The sequence below is a fragment of the Ceratotherium simum genome, chromosome 3 (assembly GCF_057802395.1).
Source record: "Ceratotherium simum simum isolate JZ-2026a chromosome 3, ASM5780239v1, whole genome shotgun sequence".
NCBI lineage: Eukaryota > Metazoa > Chordata > Mammalia > Perissodactyla > Rhinocerotidae > Ceratotherium > Ceratotherium simum.
The window spans coordinates 40,064,536-40,078,833 of record NC_141902.1 but is presented as its reverse complement, the minus strand read 5'-3'; the positions used below and the strand labels follow the sequence as shown (position 1 = coordinate 40,078,833).

The 14,298-nt window shown below is 40.7% G+C and overlaps 2 protein-coding genes across 12 annotated transcripts in view; both read right to left on the bottom strand.

The window, feature by feature from the left end:
* Positions 1-487: 487 nt before the first annotated feature.
* On the bottom strand, positions 488-9,977 carry CCNDBP1 (cyclin D1 binding protein 1). Of its 3 annotated transcripts, XM_004421477.3 has the most exons (11): positions 9,774-9,976; positions 9,538-9,597; positions 9,169-9,248; positions 6,032-6,113; positions 5,172-5,268; positions 4,924-4,997; positions 4,258-4,334; positions 3,636-3,919; positions 2,497-2,557; positions 1,230-1,276; positions 488-972 (listed from the first exon to the last, which is right to left on the bottom strand). In XM_004421477.3, the coding sequence occupies exons 1-11, from the start codon at positions 9,880-9,882 to the stop codon at positions 858-860; spliced, it is 1,086 nt and encodes a 361-aa protein (XP_004421534.1). In that variant the 5' UTR covers positions 9,883-9,976; the 3' UTR covers positions 488-857. The 3 variants fall into 3 exon arrangements, with proteins under 3 accessions (XP_004421534.1, XP_087282286.1, XP_087282281.1); XM_087426160.1 differs by lacking the exon at positions 1,230-1,276 and having other exon boundaries at positions 9,774-9,977; XM_087426155.1 differs by lacking the exon at positions 9,538-9,597 and having other exon boundaries at positions 9,774-9,977.
* Positions 9,978-10,250: 273 nt separating this feature from the next.
* The window catches only part of TMEM62 (transmembrane protein 62), a 68,709-nt gene continuing 64,661 nt past the window's right edge, over positions 10,251-14,298 (bottom strand). For all 9 annotated transcript variants that reach the window (XM_087426126.1, XM_087426136.1, XM_087426119.1 and 6 more), the window contains 2 exons: positions 13,701-13,819; positions 10,251-11,081 (listed from right to left, as the gene is read on the bottom strand). In XM_087426126.1, coding sequence (XP_087282252.1) covers positions 10,755-11,081; positions 13,701-13,819 — 446 coding nt within the window. In that variant the 3' untranslated portion in view covers positions 10,251-10,754. The remainder of the gene's footprint in view (positions 11,082-13,700; positions 13,820-14,298) is intronic.

Sequence of the window (14,298 nt, the reverse complement as noted above, 5' to 3'; positions counted from 1 at the left end):
AAAAATATACTTAAGTGGCAATGGTTTCACAAAAAGATTAACTGAAGAGTCCCTTAAAATTATATAAACTCTCTTATACATTTAAAATTTTTTGATTTATAAAAATTTTGTATTTACATTTGAGGACACATAATATATATCAGTGAACAACAATACAGGTATGTATAAGAAAAACAAATCTGTTCAATAAGGTGGACAAACCTAACAAACGAGCTCAATACCGAAAAATAATTTTAGAGGCATAGAGTGACCTGGAATAATATTCAGAAAGACTTAATGATAAGAATAATGATATTATATAACATGCTGAAGTACTAAGCGGGGCTTTGGAGTCATTTTCTCTAAATAAATTAAAATCAATTGTTTAAATGTACTTCTAAATATACTTCTGATCAAATCAGATCTTTAGACCTATAAACTCAAATGAAAGCAATTTTCTAGTCTCAACCCACTGTATTTCTGGTAGAAAGAAACTCTGGAAGGGTACTCATTTAACCACTGGCAGGTTAGCATTTTATTGAGACTACCAACATCTTTAACCATAAAACGACAAACTTTATTGCAAATAGGGAATAAGGCAGCTTCCCTAGGAATCTCTGAGAGGCGATTCAGGAACACAAACTCATGCAATTATCTTCTTTATCTAGCACAGAAAAATATATCGTACTCATATGGTTTATAAATAATTGCCAGTCCAGCCTAACCAACAATCTTTGGTAATAGTGTCTCTGGATAAGTATAGAAAGGGACTCCCTTTCAATCCAGAAAGCATTCTAGCCCCATTTTAAAAGAAGACATCAGAGCCTGGCTGTGACAGTAAGGAAGGGAAAGAGGAGAGCACAAACGAGCCTGAAAACTCATAACTCAAGTTCATTCTGGGTGAGCTCCTTGATTCTGTTCATGCAATGGTCAACGGCATTAATGAGTAAAGGGATCCAACTATCTTCTGGCTTTGGGGTCACATGACTCGCTCTGCAAATGGAATGGGAAAAGAGAGGTCAAGTTTATTATACTGTCAAGGGAAAAACTATCCTCAACAGGGAGCACAGAGGAAACTATAGTAAGAAAAGGCAAGTTCCTTTGCAGAAACACAGCTGCTCCACAACTGAAGTTGAAAAAAGACACCACACACACCTTCTTGCACTCCTTGAAATGGGGGTTTGGGAGTTGAGAATGGCTGGACAGGTTTATTCTCAAAAAGCTATCTGGGGAGAAGTCCTCATACTCACTTTGTAATTTCAAGTGCCTTCTTTAAAACGGATACAAGTTTCGCAGACTAGAAAAGAAAGAGAAGTTACTCACCCCAAAACCTACCCTAAAAAAGAAAGGAGAGCTAAAATATTTTAAAACACTCAAATAATAAAAATGGTAAAAAAAAAAAAAAAAAAAAGAACCTTGAAGGAAATATGCAAAAACAAAAATGCTGATTAGATTAGGGTGGTAGGCTTATGGGCTCTTTTCCAATTAGCAAAATCTTATCAATAGTGTTGCTAAAACATTTTTATAATTTTTTTTTAATTTAAAATATTTCTTAATTAAAAAAAAAAAAACAGAAAAAGGAAGAACATAACCTGAATTTGTCCCAGCTGTTGATAGCTCAGACTATATAGCAGAAACAACTAATTTTTCTTTTTAAAAAAATCTATGTACAGAATTTTAAGAACCAATAGCAAGATAACATGAGGATGTACGTATGCCACCAATACATAGTACATATTTTAAAATTTTATTTAGGGTAATTGACAAGGCATATTGCTAAAGATGTTTATTTCTTAGGAAGTCAATTTTTAAAAAGTGAACAGGGAAAAAGAAGTTAATTCCCAAAAGGATCCCATTCTACTTCAAAGTGTTTGCACATTGTGAAGATACATTTGATGAATCTAATTTCCACTACCTAATTTATCAAATATTGTTAGCATTGATACATCTAGTTGTAAAAAGCCATTTGGCAGTTTTACTTCTCTTTCCAGTAACATTAGAGATAAGAACTTGAATTTATAAAAATAAGAGAACAGAACTCTCTCTAGCACAGGATCCAGGACTAGAAAGAAAACAATAAAATCAGATTTTTATAAAGAACTTGACCCTCCATAGTTAACTCACACAATGTGTTTACATTAGAACACAGTATGTGTCTAGAACACTTATTTTTGCCTATACTAGAAATTAGAAACTTGTGACTTCAGGTTGAGAGGATCTTTAAGTACTGTAATAATTAAGATGTTGTTTTCAAAGCAGCATTTTCTAAGGTCTTTGGGTTTTTCCAAATGATTACCCAAGTGGTTATGGAAGAGAGTACTACCAGAGCTCATGGCTATTATAATTCAACTTCAGCAAATATTTATCAAGGAGAAACACATGAAAGGACTGCCACATTACTGTTGCACTTGCATCAAAGTGTAACAAATATATTCCCTATAGCTTAGAGGAAATACTAGTGATTAGTGAAATTCTACCTATTAGGTCTATAGCTTTTCCCTCAAAGACAGTACTTACGTTGATTCGCACAGTCAGGTGGCACATGGGTGGATATATGCTCAGAGCCAAGTCATCCACACTAAGGGCAGAAGGCAAAAATAACCATTAACAAAAAAAAGAACAAAGCTCAGCTAGGTGGTTTCCAGTCCAGAACTAAGGATGTGACTAGTGAGAAAATGACTGTCCCAGAAATGCCTATCAGTTCCTTAAATTGGGCAACCAGGCAACCAAGAAAGAATCAATTCAACTGGTATTTACCGGACACATACATACCCCGTTTCACTAGGAAGCTGGGGGGAAAATACTCCTTAGCCTGTAGGATGGGACATGATTAATTCAGTTAAAAATGTGAGGATCTGAAACCATCAATTTAATAACTGGTACAGGCGGGGTTCATCTCTGGAATGCCACTAAAGTGGGCACCACTTTAACCAAGTGATCAAATTTAGTACCACCAATAATGGAACAAACATCATGTGCCTCCCCAATATGATGCAATGAGAAGCACAAAACACTCAACTATGTGATACTGTTGCCAAAAATCTTTAATCTGAATATAATCTACAATCATGAGAAAACAATCACATGAATTCAGATTGTTGGATATTCTACAAGACAAGTGACCTGGATTTTTAAAAATTTTAATGTCAAAAAAGGACAGGGACTGTTCTAGTTCCAAGAGACTAAAGTGATGACAACCAAATTCAATGTGACACCTTGACAAAACCCTGGATTTAAAAAAAAAAACCTATAAAAGACATTTTAGAGATAACTGAAATATTATATATTATTATTATATTCAATGTCACATTTATTGGATGTAATAATGCAAACAAGAATAAGAATGTCTGTTCTTAGGAGATACATGCTGAAGTATTTAGGCGTGAAATGTCACTGATGCCTGCAACTTACTCTCAAATGGTTCAGGGGAAAAAACGGCACATCTATCTATAGAGAAATAAACCAATATAGAAAAAAATGTGAACAACAGGTGATCTAGATGAAGGACGTATGGCTGTTCACTGCAATACTTTTTCAACTTTCCTGTAGGTTTGAAATTTTTCAAAATAAAAACCTGGGGAAAAACCTTGGGGTGAGAGCACAAGCTGAGACCAGAATGCTGGTGCTCAGAAGTTTCACGTGGGGATCATGCTTACCTAGGGCTGATCTCATCAGAAATATCCACAATGTCGTCCAGCTGGGCCACCTGATCCTTCTTCCCATTCTCTGCCACTGAGATCCGGATTTTCTTCAGGCCGGCTTTGGATGCTCTCACCAGTGCAAGGCATGGGATTATAAGTTCCTGGTCTTCCTCTGACCAATATAAGTCCCGATTGTTTAGAGACACCAACACATCATCCTCTTCATCACCATGGTTGTCAGAGGTGTCCTCCTCAGTGTCATTCAAGAGGCCACAGTAAGGGTCATATTCATCCACAGCCTAAGACACACCATGATATATTTGAATGAAAAAAAACAACCAAACCTATTGTACTTTTCAGTATCATGTCTGAGCTGTCCCCAAATCTCAGCCAGCTACTTCACTAAGGGCTACAGAGTTGAATCACTTCATAAACCTTGTTCTCACTCTCCTAGTCCAGCAATGGAACAGAGGGGAATGGTACTAAGTCACACATGGGCATGGGGTGGGAGATGGGAGATGGGGGACAGGAGTGAGGACAGGACCTATGTGGTCAATCGTCTCTCTTTATAATCAATTCTCATCTACTAGTCACAGAGTTGCCTTCCAATGGTCAGCAAAGACAAAGGTCGCCTCACTCGCTCCATTTCCTCATGTGCATCCTTCACAAAATCCACACTCTTCGTCAGCATTAAAAGGGCTGCAGCTTTGTTATCTATGAGTGAAAAATCAGAAGCACTAGTATTACAGCAGAAATCTAATAATTTTCTTAAGTCTGCAAAGGGCAACCAATAGTGTTCCCATCTGAAGGGAGTGCCAAGGACAGTCAACAAGCGTAGCGGTTTAATGTAAAACTCTTCTCACATACATCCTCTGGGTGCCCAGACTGGGGGGCTAAAAAGCTTCTCCTCATTCACCACAAGAAGAAATAAAATGGTCACATAATGTTTCCCATCATGGTCCTCTTAAACAACCACTGCTTTTGGCCTAGCTGGCCCTACCTTATAACTGCTTCAGTGTGTCCCATAATACTGCTTCTGGGGCAGGACCAGGAGAGAAACACACATTTATTCAAAGAGAGGGCCACAACAAGAGGGGAGTTTGAATTTATAAGTATGAGAACTAAAAAGACTGGCAAAAAGTATTACTACCTATCTTTTGACATTGGTGATAAACTATATAAACTCCACCAACTTCCTTACATAAGTTAAAATACATACATGCTATAAAACTGGAAGCTAGATATGAGAGGTCTGTCTGCTTTGGCCAGCAGAGTCAATGGCTCACTTCCCACTTTCACCCACCTCTTGGTATCCGAGGCACCTGCTGGCAAGCAACCCAGACACTGTTGCAGGAAATAAGGTCATTGTTCTCGGGGCTGAGGAAAGGAATCAACAAGGATATATCAATAACCTAGGTTCCTATCTCCTAAAAAACTCCTTCCTGCTGGTCATTATTCTCAGCTATCAGTAACTTTGCTGTTGAAATGAGTTTTTTCCCTCCCTGAAGCAAGGAACCCCATTAACTGATAACCCAACCATGGCATCACTACCTCTGAGCTGGAGTAATGAAAAGGACTTCCACAAGCTGAGCCATGCCATCCACGACGTCCAGAGTGGCGCTCCGTACCAGCTTTCTCAGGGTGATTCCTGTAGCCAAACCCAAAGACTAAGCAGCCTGGTCTTCTTTCCAGAAGTCACGATCTGCTTTCCTGAGAGTTTAAGCCCTACAGAACTTGAGGTAATGTGCACCCAAATGCTTTAACTGGAATGCCAACACAAAACTCAGGTCTTATTTATATCCCATGTCATTTTCTTGCTCCTCCCACCACTCCTTAGTGCTCTTCTCCGAAGAGATCCGGAACAAAATCCTTCCATGACAGCATGTATTCATTCATTAAGAACAGTGCTCCCTTGACAACAGTGGATGAAACACTTAAGAGTTTAAACCATTTGTGAGTAAGCCTGAAGATCCATGAGACATGTATTCATTTATAATTTTGGCATGATTATAATCAAGGCATTAATCTACAGGCAGGGCTGGGGGTCACGTAACCTATAAGGGAGCTCAGAAACAGGGTGGGATGTAAATGGGTAGAGGAGCCTGGGGATGACCTGGGCCTGTGTCTGGGGCTGAGATTCAGCCAGCATCTGTGGTGATTATAATGGGTTAGAGAGGGAGGAGCCAGTGAGAATTAAAAACCTCAAAGTCAGGAAAGGCTGGGGAGATGGGAACACAGCATCTGTACCTTAGCATAAAGGCTTATTTATGGAGGTTATTGATTATTATAAAATTATCCTTGACTGCATTTTATGGGAGAAAATTACATTATATGCTCAAATTGACATAAGCTGTCATATTAGCAAAGATCTAGCCTATAAACTGAACATTTATGTGTACAGAGAGGCTTACCCTGATCCTTGGGGAGTGAATAGTATACGGCAATGATTGCCTTGATGGTAGCGTGGACTTGTTCACAGAACCTCTGGGTTTCCTATGAGGTGATGGACCCGTTTCATAATGAAAAAAAGGAAACAGATTATATCAATGCAGTCAACCCATCTACTGTGGAAGAGAGCAGACATCTGTACAGCATCATCAAACATTTTCTGAAGTCCTATTATGAGTTAGGCCTTGTGCTATTCTCAGCACATACCAGAGAGGAGTGAGCTGGACACCAGAGACTGAGCTGACAATTCAATAAAACATTAAGAAACAGCAGGAAAAACTTATTTCTGATACTCTATATCCCAAGGTATTCATGATTTGCTGTGAGGTATTCACTGTATCTTAGACCAGGAGTTAGCAAACTATGGCCCACAGGCCAAAGCAGGCCCACTGCCAGTTTTTATAAATAAAGTGTTACTGGGACAGAGCCACACTCTTTAGTTTATGTATTATCTATACAGATCTTCCTTGAATTAATGATGGGGTTACATCCCAATAAACCCATTGTAAGTTGAAAAGATCAGAAGTTGAAAATGCATTTAATACACCTAACCTACCGAAGCTTAGCCTAGCTTACCTTAGCTGTGCTCAGAACACTTACATTAGCCTACAATTGGGCAAAATCATCTAACATAAAGCCTATTTTATAATAAAGTGTTGAACAGCTCATGTAATTTATTGAATACTGTACTGAAAGTGACAAATGGAATGGTTCTAAGTGTATCGTTTACCCTTGTGATCATGAGGCTGACTGGGAGCTGTGGCTTGCTACTGCTGCCAAGCATCACCATCACAAGAGAGTACGTACTGCATATTGCTAGCCTGAGGAAAAGATCAAAATGCGAAGTACAGTTTCTACTGAATGCATACTGCTTTCTATTGAATGAGTATTGCTTTCACACAGCACCATCATAAAGTCAAAAAATCGTTAAGTTGAACCATCGTAAGTCGGGGACCGTCTGTAGTTGTGTTCGCACCACAAGGGCAGAGCTAAGTAGTTGGCCTGCAAAGCCTAAAATATTTACTATCTGGCCCTTTACAGAAGAAGTTTGCCAACCCTACCTTAGACCACTAACCAGGTGTCTGATCTCTCTGTCTCGCCATCTGTCTCTCTCTTAACAGAATCACAGTACAGTCATATGCTGCATAATAATGTTTCCAACAATGATGGACCACGGTGGTCCCATAAGATTAGTACTGTAAAGCCTAGGTGTGTAGTAGGCTATACCATCTAGGTTTGTGTAAGTACACCCTATGATGTTTGCACAACAACAAAATCGCCTAAGGATGCATTTCTCAGAATGTATCCGTCATTAAGCTAGTCATGACAGTATACCTAAAGGTAATTAGCATGGACTCTACAATGCTCAATGCTGACTATTTTCCTTCTAAGCAGTCACTGGCTTTCTCTTATCTTCCTTGTCTTCGCTTCTCTACTAAACTCTAAGCCAGTGCTATGCAAAATTGGTCCACAGATTGGTGCTAGTCCATAAACGGTTCATCACAGTCTAGGATGGATAAGTACGGTGAATGAGAGTGTTCAGAAACTTTTGTGGCAATTTGACACTGCTTCAACATCCAAACATAATTTTATAAAAATACCAGTCCATATGGACTGGAATTAAAAAAAAAAACAAAACCATTCTTCAGTAGGACTAACATGCTGAGATTCTAAGAAAGCAATTGTGATTCAAATATATATATAATTCAAATAAAACCAAATTCTAATTTTTCATCCATGAGTGAAACCACTGTCCTGAGCATGTACAGAAAAACAGTTCTATGCTGCCACCTCATGGTATCTTACTAGCTATGAATTTTAGCAGCAAGTCCTAAGTGTATTTGAAAGAAAGCAGTCAGCAGATTGAAGGTAATACTACTACTCCTTTTGAAATAAATATTGACTTTCACAAAGCTTTTAAAGTGCTCTCATACAATTCATCTCTTGTTTCCTCATCACAGATCTCTGAGGTACGTAGGGGGAGAGAGTTTATCACCGTAGATGCAGCAAAAAAGTTTTTTTTTTCATTTCAAAACATCTGAATATATAGATTGAGAAAAAGAAGGAAACTACTGACTATGGAAACCAAATATGGCAACGAATATGTCATTCTAAAATAACCCTACTCCCAAATTAAGTACATCTAGCTCTAGAAAAACTGGTCACAGCCAACATGTTTACTTTCATTAGTTTTATAATAAAGTTATTATAGTTACAGTTATTAAAAATGCATACATTCTTTGTTCTAGCAATTCCACTTCTGAGAATTTTTTTTACAGATACACACACAAAAAAGACTGTAATTCACCACAGCACTGTTTATAATAGTTACAAGTTGGAAACAGCTTAAATGTCTACTTAGAGTATTGGCTAAATAAATTATGGTTATATCCACTCTATTGAATACCATGCAGCCATTAGAAAGACCTGAGCAACTTTATATGTGCTGCTAAGAATCAATTTATATGTGCTATGATTGATAATTTTTTTAAGAAAGGAAGGTCCAGAAAAGTGTTTATGGCATCCTTTCATTTGTGTAAAAAGAATCATAGAATATATATGGAATAATACAAAAGTAACTGGGGAGGGGAGATATAAACTTTTTAGCACACTTAACTTTGATATCTTTTGAATTTCACACTGTATACATATGTTACTGATTAAATATAAGAAATAATACAATACAAAAAGGGTATTATGTAACATAACAGAAAAGGCATAGCCTAGACATCAGATAGACTCTAATTTAAATCCCATCTCCACTGCTTTTTTACCTTAACTTGAGCCTCTGAGCCTGCTTACTCATCTGTCAGATGGGGATCATGCATGTGAAAACACCTAGCAAATAGCAAGTGCTTAAAAAAATTATCAGGAAGGAGATGACCAGGATGAACTTCAAATTGAACCAATATTTAGAAGACTTTCCCACTCCAAGCCAGGTACTGCACTTGGCAATTTGGTCTTCGCAACAATCCTGAAATCTTATTTGACAGGTGAGAAAAATAAATTCCCTGGCTTAAGTGCAAAAGGTGGAAAGAAAATGAGAGCATTCCTAAGGAATAAGGCGGCAGCACATTGATTCCAGGAAGGTAAAGCCCACCTGTGGAGACGGCAACGGAAGTCGAGAAAAGGCTTCGGTCAGAGTCGTGGCTTCCCTTGACACTTTCACAGCGGCCTCATCTAGGGGTGACAGACGAGGAAACAGGAGTCAACATGTTAGCGCTAAAAGGATGATGCTGCAGCTGCTGCACGGACTTGGAAGATAACGCGCTCCCTTCTCCACCCCTGCCGGCTGAGAAGTCTCAAAAACACCTCCAAAAATCAATGTTTTATATCAACCCCTGAAATGCCGAGGATGTACCGGTAAGGTGAGGTATCCCCACAGAGAGGATGCGGCGGGGGGAAAGCGAGAGGGAAAGGGGTCGGGACGCTGGAGGACATGACAGATGGGAACAGGAGAGGCACTCACTGAGTCTTCTCCAAAACGTCCCCCGATTAAACTCCTTGGTGGTCTCCTGGGCTTCACCGACTGGTGGGTGAGGCGTGTGGGCCGGGTAATGGCAAAAAGACGAGAGAGGTAAGCGGAGCCACCTCCTGCCCCCACCTCCTCCGCCCGGGCCCCCGCCTCCGCCGCCGCCACAGCCTGGCCTCTCCCCCACCCCAAGCGCGCCCCTGCCGTCGCCTGTCCCAACTGCGTCAGCTCACCCCGCACTCCAGGCAGAAGCAACCGCAGCTCCCTTGCTAAGTGCCGGAGCTGCTCCAAAGGCGGAGCCAGGGTAGAGAATGCGGCTGCAGGCGCAGCTGCGCCCGCCATCTCAGTAGACCTCCCAGAGCCTGCAGACAAAAGCAGCCAAGGCAGCTGCCCATGTCCCACTGCGGTAGCCGCTCCACTTCCGGGCGTCACAGACCGGGATTCGCTTCCGGCAACAACCCGCCCCCACGCCGCCCCGCCCCGCCCCGCCCCAAAGGCCCGGCCACACCCCTCCGGTCCCCAGAGGCCCGGCGACGCCTTCTTCCGCCCCAGAGGCCCGGCCACGCCCCCTTGCGCCCCAGAGGCCCGGCCACGCCTTCTCCCGCCCCAAAGGCCGGGCCACGACTCCACCTCCCCGTCCCCAGAGGCCGGGCCACCCCTCCTTCCGCCCTAGAGGCCGGGCCACACAAGCAAGGACCTCTCCGAGTTACTTCTTATTCGTTATTCATTTATTTGATTAGTTGAAAACACCCCCGACTAAGGAAGCAGAGAACCCATAACCCTGCGGGAAAAGAGGACTGGGAGCTAATATCTCAAGCGTAGTCAGGGTCGGGCCCAAGTTCGCACTGGTTCTCCGCCCCTAAAGTGGCACCCGTAATGGCTGCTGAGTTCCAGACACTGTGCTAGATACTTTACATGAGGTAATCTTAAAAAACACACTCGGCCTCAGATACTCCCATACACCCAGTCCCTGCCCTGTGGATCTCCTAGATTAGGGCTTTCTCTTCACAAATGTAAATCAACCCTTTGCCTTCTTGGGGAAGGAAGGAATCAACATCATTTAGACACTTTTCTGCAGTCCATGCTGCAGAAATCAGTAGTGGGTAATCCCCCCAACTCCCAACCATCCAAGCAGCAGCAGCCCACCAATACTGGCCTTTCACCTGTTGCTGGGGCAGAGGCCTGGGCTACTGAGGCGGATGGTGAGATGGCCTTCAGGAGCTCAGGTGGCTTTTTAACTGCACTATGAAGGTTCCAAGCTCAGTAGAGTTCAGTGTCCACACACAACGAATGAAAACAGGTGTCAGCAGTGTCAACCAGGTCCGCAGTGGGGAGAATAAAAAAGCTAAAGTGCCATATGTCATATGAAGAACATAGCAGGAATAAATCTGCCAGATGTACAGCAGTACCATCAGCAGGTGAACAAGTATGACTTTCAAGTATCTTCCTTGACGGAGATGAGACCTGAAGTTGTGACCAAAGCACCGCTGCAGCAAGCTCCAACACAGGTAAGCCATCAAGGGGATGTTAAAAAACACCAGCTGGAAAGAGAAGCAGGACAAACCATTCACTTAATAGCAAGCCCCTGGAAGGGTGGGGTCTCACTAACACATTATTGGTGGCTCCTAAGAATATGTTGCTTTCTCTCTTGGGGGTTAACTCTCTGATTCTTTAAGCTTCAATCACACTTGCATATAACACAACAGTTGACTTGTAGTTAGCTGTATATTTGCCTGTATCCTTCTGTTCATCTTAAAGGCAGGTATCATTTCATTTATGTTGAAGCCCTCAATAATGTTTAAGGTAGAAATGAATTGAATATGTGCAGGTCAATATATATACTTGGGGTTTTTTTTTTGGCACAGTGAGGGAGGAACTTGGGTGTCAATATTTTTTTATCTGTATTTTTATTTGAAGTAGCCTGATGAATACTAGAATACAAATTAAAAGATTTAAGTTATAATAAGGTTAGCTGCTGTATGATTCATTCATTCATTCATTCACCAGATAATTATTGAGCACTCATTATGTGTCAGGCACTGTGCTAGCTCTAGACTAGGAACATACTGGTGAGCAAGTCCGAAAAGATGCATCATAGAGGTTACATTCTAACAGGGAGAAGAGAAACCAAAAAAAAAGATAATTACAGATTGTGATAAATTCAATAAAAGAAATAACTGAGTCATGAGAGGGTAATTGGGAGATGGAAGGACTGAAGCCTTCCATCTCTGAAGCCTGAAGGACAGGAATGAGTCAGTGAAAGGAAGGACATTTCAGGCAGAAGAAACAAATGAAAAGCAGTCTTGGCCTATTTAAGGCCAATAGGCCTGGAACAAGATGAGCCAGGTGGAAAGGGGGGCAGTCAGCAGGACCCAGATCATGTCACTGCTCTGGTTAAAGGGTTTTAAGCTGAGAAGTGAGCTGATTAAGGTTTTAAAAGGACCACAGTGGATGCTCTGTGGTGAACTGATAGTAGAGAGGCAAGAGCAGCAGTGGGAAGACCAGTTAGGGGGTTAGTGCAGTAGCCCAGGCAAGAAATAATTATGACTTAGACTAGGATGGCGTAACAGAGATGGAGAGAAGGGTGGATTCAAGATATGTATTGGAGGTAGCTCAAACAAGGTACTACTTGCTGATGAACTAGATACAGGGTATGAGGTAAGGGGAAGAATTGAGGATACATCCTGGAGAAACTAAGTGAATGGTGGAGCCATTTATTGAAATTGGAAAGAATTTGGGGAGGAACAGGTTTGGGGGTAGAAATTAAAGGTCTTATTAGAGATGTAATATTAAGTTGAGATGGCTTTTAGATATCTAAGGGAAGATGTGAAATGGCAGTTGGATATATAGGCACTTGAAGTGCCGAGAAGAGGTCTAGGTCAGAGATGTAGATTTGGGAGTCATGGGCCTACATGACACATAAAATCCGTTATTAGTGTACTTTTATTAAAATATAAATATATACCCACCTTTCGGTAAGGATCAGGTTTTACTTGGTATAAGAGTGCGCCACACACAGATGGAGGGCCAGCCTCCATCTACATAATGGAAAACTGAACTGGACCCGGGACCTACTCACATATACAATGTGTACAGAGAATGTTCTGGCTTGTAGTCAGTGTTTGCTGGGCAGAGGTCTTCCCTAATCCTGCTGATCATGTTTTACTATCCTATTACAAGGCTGTGAACTCATTCTGAACAATGTTTTTGGATCTCTTCCAAAACATCAGATCATCACTTCAGATTTTGGTCCATTAGCCCCATTAGGTGAGTAAAATAAATTGTTAGGTAAATAGTTTTCAGACCTATTTATAGAGATTTGCTACAGGTCAGAGGTTTTTGTGTTGGAATCTTTGTGGGTTTTTTTTTTTTTTTTGCTGAGGAAGATTAGCCCTAAGGTAACATCTGTTGCCAATCCTCCTCAGTTTTTTTCTTGAGGAAGATTAGCCATGAACTAACATCTGTGCCAGTCTTCCTCTACTTTATATGTGGGTTGCTGCCACAGCATGGCTGATGAGTGGTGTAGGTCCGTGCCTGGGATCCGAACCGGAGAACCTGGGCCACCAAAGTGGAACGCACCGAACTCAACCACTATGCCACGGGGCCAGCCCCTAAAGGAATCTTAATCCAAGTGTAAATCTAATGTATGAGTGTTTCCCAAACAAGTGTACTGCTAAGACATCACTAGAAAGCCAAGTCTGGTTTTTGCCCAGTGTAGCTTCCAGTGGGTAACTGACCCGCTTTTCTTGTGCGTCTGTTTTTCCTTTCCTCCCTCTGAAACATTTTCCTTCTTCATTATCATAATCAATTTTGGTTTACTCAGAAGTCTATCATTTATTCTACCATAAGTCCTTTATTTCAGTTTTTGTCAATGCAAAAGCACAGTGAAACAAACAACAAAAACAAAAACCTCTTTCACCTCTTATAAACTCTGCTTGCCAAAAATGTATTTTAGATATTTACAAGACAGTAGTGGAAGAAAGAGCTTAGGAAGCACTCTAAAAGCAAACAAAACACCAGATATTAAAGATTGCCCTGCCAGTAAATTAGGAAACATGATCTATGGTGTTTAATTTGGGATTTTGGATTTAATTTGTAACTGTTACGCAATTAGTCCAACAAGGCCAAGATGTTCTTAAATTGCATTTCTGACTTCTTACCTGGAGAACTCCAACTATAAATGTTATGCTGCCTTGTAGGAAATGTCCATCAACAAAGATCCCAAAGGAAAAGCAGCAACCCAATTTGCCCTTAATGATTTCACCAACAAACCATGGTCCTGAAAGAAGCATTGGACAGGAAAGGAGAAGATTAAATAACTAGGACTCTGATTACATACATCATGAGATGCACTTATACGAATAACAAAGAAATATGAGACTAGTCATCTATAAGCATTTTATTTGCATAGCTTTTCTTCTTTGCTAATCTCTTTGTTGTACCCAATGTCCCAGCTAACCAACTGTTTGCTCCTTTGCTCCATATTTCTCTGGATTATAAAATCATGTGAGTACATGCTATACCTGGAATAGATTCCAGAAACAGACTGGAGTACCTTCACAAATTTTAGAAAATTCTGTTGCAATAATAACCTCAATATAATGCATTAACATTTCCTTTAAGAAGCAAAGAGGTATTCCACAAAAGTTAATTTTCCAGGTAACTGAGATTTACTCCTTTAAGCAATAAAACTTCAACCACTGTAATCTTTCTGAAATGCACTTCTTCTTTCTTGTTAATATTAATGAATGTATTTTA

Excerpts from the sequence above, each read along its gene's own strand:
- CCNDBP1 (XM_004421477.3), bottom strand. The coding sequence starts at position 9,882 with ATGGCGGGCGCAGCTGCGCCTGCAGCCGCATTCTCTACCCTGGCTCCG. Across the intron at positions 3,920-4,257 it reads CACATGAGGAAATGGAGCGA|GCTGTGGATGAATATGACCC; the intron begins GTGAGGCGACCT and ends GGTGTGTCTTAG. Across the intron at positions 1,277-2,496 it reads ACCTGACTGTGCGAATCAAC|TCTGCGAAACTTGTATCCGT; the intron begins GTAAGTACTGTC and ends TTTCTTTTCTAG.